General features: G+C 38.8%; 1 protein-coding gene across 1 annotated transcript in view; it reads right to left on the bottom strand.

Annotated features, from left to right (window-relative positions):
• Positions 1 to 487: 487 nt before the first annotated feature.
• The window catches only part of LOC143299744 (uncharacterized), a 34108-nt gene continuing 27966 nt past the window's right edge, over positions 488 to 6629 (bottom strand). The window contains exon 11 of the mRNA XM_076613127.1: positions 488 to 6629. This exon is cut by the window's right edge and continues 1848 nt beyond it. Within this exon, the coding sequence (XP_076469242.1) occupies positions 6397 to 6629 (233 nt within the window). The 3' untranslated portion in view covers positions 488 to 6396.

Here is a 6629-nt window from a genome sequence, read left to right as displayed (position 1 = left end):
CTGCAAAATATCTATCCAATCAGGCCTGAGAAAAAAAAATGGAAAAGAAAATTAGGCAAAAGTAAAGTCATATTCAGTCACAAAAACGCAGGACATTCCTCTGACATTGATCATGCCATCAATTTTTCAACAGACGATTAAAAAAAACCCATCTGAACATAAACATAATTATACATGACAAATACAACAGTATACAATAACCGATATACAAATCCCTAAATTGCCAACAGTCACCTCACAGGTCTTTGGAGCGAAAAACAAAAACAAAAAAAGGAACAGCAACACATTAACTCACTCAGTACGGCCAGTCCTCTCTTCTCCTCTACACAGACCCCTCGGATGTCCAGTGGGTGTCTGAATGACCCAACCTTTAGCTTCCGTCGTCAGAATTGTGGTATTCTTTGTCAACATTCACGTCTTCAGTATAAGAGCCTTCCGCTTGTAATATTTTGATGATGGTGATTGGGGTGAAACGCTGTTAACGTCGTCTCTTTCGCCGTTCATATGGAGAGAGTTAACCCATACAACCCTAGGGAGTGTACAGCCTCAGCAGGTTTCCCCGTTACACTGATGCAGAAAAACACAGAAAATAAACTGAATTTGTCTGGGGGATGGGGGTGAGGGGGGTCCTCCATACTGACATGTGTGGATACAGCCAGAAAACTGTAGAATTTAGTTACCTTTCCTTGTTGTTGATGCACATTTGGAACGTGGAAACCGTTTTCAATGAAACAAATTTCGACACCCTGGCAATGCTCAGGTGCAGGGTTCAACAAGGATGCCCAATCATTGAGTCCAGAAAAAAAATTCAAGACTTTCTAGTGAAAAAACAACAACAAATAAATGGACCAGCAAGGCAGAAAGTAAGACAAGAAGAAGAGACTACAATAAGAAAAGATAACAAAAGGAAAAAAAAAAGGCCGAAAACAAGTCAAGTAATCCGCCTGTGTGGGGTGGGTGGGGGGTGGGTGGGTACGGGTGTGTGCTGATTATCTGGTTGCGGTTTTCCGTAACGTATCTTTATTCTTATCTTATCTGTCTATTTTAATCAATGTGCAGTATAGTAGGCTATGTTTATAATTATATTCAAATAATGTTTCTTAATTCTTTCTGTTTTTACATTAAGAATACTAGTTATTACCTGCAGTGTGTGGATGTATGTATGAAACGGTGTATAAGATATTTTTTTACATTTGTATCTTCGTAATATTCGTAAAAGCTGTTGTTGACTTTTACAGTTATGGTCCCCATGTTGTTTACTTGTCTATGTTGTGATAATGCACCTGACCAAATTTCTCCAGTTGGAGATAATAAAGTTATTCTTATCTTATCTTTTCTTATCAAAAAGAGTGACGGAAGCAAAGTGGAAATTTCCAGACCAGAATTTCCAGAAGGGGGTAGGGGGTGGGGGGGGGACTCTGTCTTTGTTGAGAGAGCCATGGGATCCCCTATGGGGGGGCTACCTACTTACCAAGGTTCGAAGCCACTGACAGCACACAGTGGGGCTCTGTCATCTTGTACGTGTTTCACATAAATAATCACAGGGCGATCCCCCCAAAAATACACAACACTCTCAAGCCATACATCTGGTGCCAGCTGCATTGCTTGGTTCTAACTTTTTGACAGTTACACGTGACTAAATGCCTACGTTGACCAAACAACGCCACTGGTCAGTTCCATACTACACACAGTTAGCAGCGGGTTACGAGCATACTAGGCTCTTCTGTCAAAGTAATGCAACGGACTCCTGGTCAAGCATTTGAACTGATATAAGATGTCATCCATCGATTCACTGTTTCAGCTGCTGCTTGACAGGAAAGCAAAACCAGAACTTTTCCCAGATCTGTTGTAATTTTTTTTTTTTGGAGAGATTCTTGTTCCCTTTACCAAGTTTTATTTCATTAGAAATATCGGTGGGTGGGGGTCAGGGGGTGGGGATGGGGAATGTTTACAGCATGTAGGTTTTATCTTTGAGCGTATCTTGAACAACTGAGAGTCAAAATGAGCAGCTACTTCAATGTGTACTTTGATAGTCAAAATATAATTTCATGACTCATTATCACCATTCTCAATGATTAACCTGCATCTGAAAAAAATATTTTAAACAGATACTTGAGGGCTACATCATAACATTACCACCGGTCGTAACAACTTGTAGGGCTACTTCATGACATTATCATCAATAATCCTCACTATCAACAACTAACATGCCATAAAAAAAAAGTATTTGTAGGGGTACGTCATAACATTATCATCAATTATCATCACTTTCAACAACTAACATGCCATGAAACATATTTTAAAGTACTTGTAGGGCTAAAATAATAACATTATCACCAGTCATCACCACCCAAAGGTTAACTGACTGTTGAAAAAAAAAAAAGTACTTGAGGGTGATTTCACAAACTTATCACCAATCAACACCATTCTGCTCACACGGATTTCACAAAATTATCACCAATTATCACCACTCTGCTCACACGGATTTCACAAAATTATCACCAATCACCACCATTCTGCTCACACAGATTTCACAAAATTATCACCAATTATCACCACTCTGCTCACACAGATTTCACAAACTTATCACCAATTATCACCACTATTCTGCTCACACAGATTTCACAAACTTATCACCAATCACCACTATTCTGCTCACACAGATTTCACAAACTTATCACCAATCACCACTATTCTGCTCACACAGATCTCACAAAATTATCACCAATCACCACCACTCTGCTCACACAGATTTCACAAAATTATCACCAATCACCACCACTCTGCTCACACAGATCTCACAAAATTATCACCAATCACCACCATTCTGCTCACACAGATCTCACAAAAGTATCACCAATCACCACCATTCTGCTCACACAGATTTCACAAAATTATCACCAATTATCACCACTCTGCTCACACAGATTTCACAAACTTATCACCAATCAACACCATTCTGCTCACACAGATTTCACAAACTTACCACCAATCAACACCATTCTGCTCACACGGATTTCACAAAATTATCACCAATTATCACCACTCTGCTCACACAGATTTCACAAAATTATCACCAATTATCACCACTCTGCTCAGACAAGTGTTGGAATGAGAAGCTCTACTGTCCAACAGATTATTTCAAAACTTCACACTTCATAAAAAGCTGGTATGTTTTCATAAAATGTTAAAATAAAAATAAATAAAAACATCAAGAGATGATTTAAAAATCATGCAGACAGTATATCGTCCACCACTGATCATCTCATTGAACACGCAAACAACTGGTATTTTTTTCTGGCAGAATTGCACCTTGAACAACTTGACAAACATGTTGAAAAAATCAAAGTTTTAGCCACAGATTTACAGCTATTCAGTGGTTTATAAACAACAGCTGTAAGTTTTCACCGTAAAAACATTTATAAAAAATTATATAAAAAAAAAACTGCAAGAAAGCATCATTTCACTATGTCCCCAAAAAGAAAATTGTGCAAATTCCATCGTGGTCCTTAACTTTTTGTGAACCTTGTATATACTGGCAATAAGATAAAAACAAAAGTAAACGAACATTGCACACACACACACAAACAACATGAGATGTAATCCTTCAGCCCCATGATCCATGCTGTCGGCCATTTTCAACAAACTAAAAAGTGAAATATCGATGGAGATTTTCTTTCCACCCTTGTGAAGGTAAACCCACAGTTAGCAGCGGGTTACAAGCATACTAGGCTCTTCCATCCAAGTTGGACGGGCGCAATAGCCGAGTGGTTTAAGCATTGGACTTTCAATCTGAGGGTCACCGGTTCGAATCAGGGTAACGGCGCCTGGTGGGTAAAGGGCGGAGATTTTTCTGATCTCCCAGGTCAACATAATGTGCAGACCTGCTAGTGCTTGAACCCCCTTCGTGTGTATACGCACGCAGAAGATCAAATACGCATGTTAAAGATCCTGTAACTTATGTCAGTGTTCGGTAGGTTTATGGAGACACAAAAATACCCAGCATGCATGAACCACGACAGAGTCATCGGCAAGTCGATAATGGTCGTGTAACGGAAAAGAAGAAGAAGATTTCTAGTTGGAGAACATTGCTAGTCACTTCACCAATCTTCAAATTCCTCCAGTCTTAAAAAAACCAAAAACCCATCACACTAAGATCAAATAACAGCAACAACACCAAACCCCATAAAGAAACTATTTAAGAAATATTTCAAAAATTCATACCGATTAAGTGCAAAGACAGATTCTATACTCCATCTCTTGTACATAGAACAACAACAACAATATCACAATGCCACCTTTTCAGGTCTTGGTCAACATTAAATTCCAGATAAATCTTTACAATCAATTACATTGTGTATTCTTTAAAGACATATTTCAAAGCTAAAAACATATATCAGCAACACAATGTATTTTCAGAACTGAGTATATATATATATATATATATATATATATATATATAACACATTCCTTAACAAAACAAACCACTAAGCATGGAAACAAACAAAAACATGAATGGATGAATTGATAGAGAAAGCAAACAAAGGAAGCATACAAGATAAGTGATTGTCTTGCTAAATTTTTGTTTGTTTCAGTTTCGGTTTTAGTTTTTGTACTGTATTCCAACTTGGTTGGTTCGCATTGGGGTTGACTCTCGCTTCCGGCTGGGGAAGGAAAGATGGCACAACCCTAATAACACCAGATCACAAAGGTCAGTCAGTGTGCGTGTTGGCTATATGACGAATGTGTCAGCCTAGCTAGCGTTGTTGGAGCACACAGTATAAGCGAGCACAATACAGTTTTTTTTTCTAAGTAGATGCATAGAAAAGCAACTCACTACATTTGCAAACCAATGAAAACAAGGCCGGGGGTAACACCAAGATCAGAAATTTAAAAAAACCCACCTCATCACAGTCATCACATTCCACAGACAATGCTGTTTTGGCTCACTGACATAATAACAGTCAAAACAGATTTTAATCATCCACAGCTGTATTGCTCAGTTTCAGTTTCAGTTTCAGTAGCTCAAGGAGGCGCCACTGTGTTTGGGCAAATCCATATACACTACACCACATCTGACCAGCAGCGTAACCCAACACGCTTAGTCAGGCCTTGAGGAGAAAAAAAAAAAAAAACATGAAAAGAACTACTACTACTACTAATAATATGTATAAGGCGCAAAAACTTTATTAAGTCAACTATAAGCGTATAGAAACTGTGAAGTTCGGCTCTAACCAGAATGCGTGGTTTACAAGCTCCATTACACCCAAGTCAACAGTCGTTCTGGTGTACAGTTTTTCATGAAAAATGTTTCTTCTTGCACATCTCTTCTAGGCAAAGTGATCCCTTTATTTGTTTTACTCTTCTGTGTCCTCACGTGTTGTTGTATGGTATAATGTACTATTTTACATGTCTTGCTTCATGTTAAGTGCCTAGAGCCCATCATATGAATTTGAATTTGAATAAATTTCATTTTCTGAGGGTAATCGAGTAAGTAAGACAATGCTTTTTTTTTTCACCCAGCACTGTGAAATATAACAATGGGGGAAATCATTGTATCAATACAGCATGCACATTAATAATCATAGTTACATGAATGATGATTTGGCATTTGGGGAGTCTGTTCCATGTAAGTACTATCTATTGTTTATTTTCATTTATTCATAGTCTGTTCATCTAAGATGATGATATTAGAATACTATTAATCATTATGTTCATTATTAATAGTTTTAACGTCTGTTTACTGACAACATTTCTTTTTCTCAAGGAATCAGTACATTTTTAGGAAATATATTTCAGCTTTTTGCATCAGTAAACCAATCAACTTTTGGACCTGCTCGATGTATTTAACAAAGAAATAGAATCCTGGCACATGAAAAGAACTTGAAACTATTTCAGAAAGTAACAGATACTGACACGACTATGCCTGATGAGGTGTCCTGTATTGTGTGACAGCTTGTGAATGACTGGTATTGTGGTATGTTAACCAGACATTCAGAAACTGTCACAGTACAGAATCCATCTACAATTTTGCTTACCATCTTATTGACTGGCATGCTTCTTGACCTTCAGCTGGCTCTGTGTGTGTGTGTGTGTGTGTGTGTGTGTGTGCACCTGCTTGTTAAATGTTTGTGAATGGTATGTCACATTTGAATGCATGTATATCTATAATTGTACGTACAACTTCAATTTCAAACGCCACAGGCTTCCTGTATGAAAGGTGTGATCGTCCACCTGCATTGTCATTATTATTTCATTTAAACAGGTTATTTTTCAGGGAGGAGGTTGAGGGGGCCGGAGGGGGCGGGGGAGGCTGGGGGGAGGGGGGGGGAAGGGAAGTTAATATGTTCCGTTATCGTGACTCACAGGATCCACCCCTATCCACCAGCTGTTTCCTCAGCCTGCATGATTGCTGTCAACACTGTCGTAATTCTCCACGGGATCACCTCGTCTCACAACTCTCTCTCCCGGTGCCTGCTGTCCAAGTTGTTCACTTGGTCTGGGTGGAACACCGTTCTGCTGTTGCTGCATGTTAGCTGGACAGTTCACTAAGAAAGCACAACTGTCATGGGCATTCACTAGAGGTGGAACACCTTCCTGATGATAAATATTCCCATTGACAGGTGCCC

Source organism: Babylonia areolata, chromosome 25 (assembly GCF_041734735.1).
Source record: "Babylonia areolata isolate BAREFJ2019XMU chromosome 25, ASM4173473v1, whole genome shotgun sequence".
Lineage (NCBI taxonomy): Eukaryota > Metazoa > Mollusca > Gastropoda > Neogastropoda > Buccinidae > Babylonia > Babylonia areolata.
This window is presented reverse-complemented; position numbering and strand designations above follow the sequence as displayed.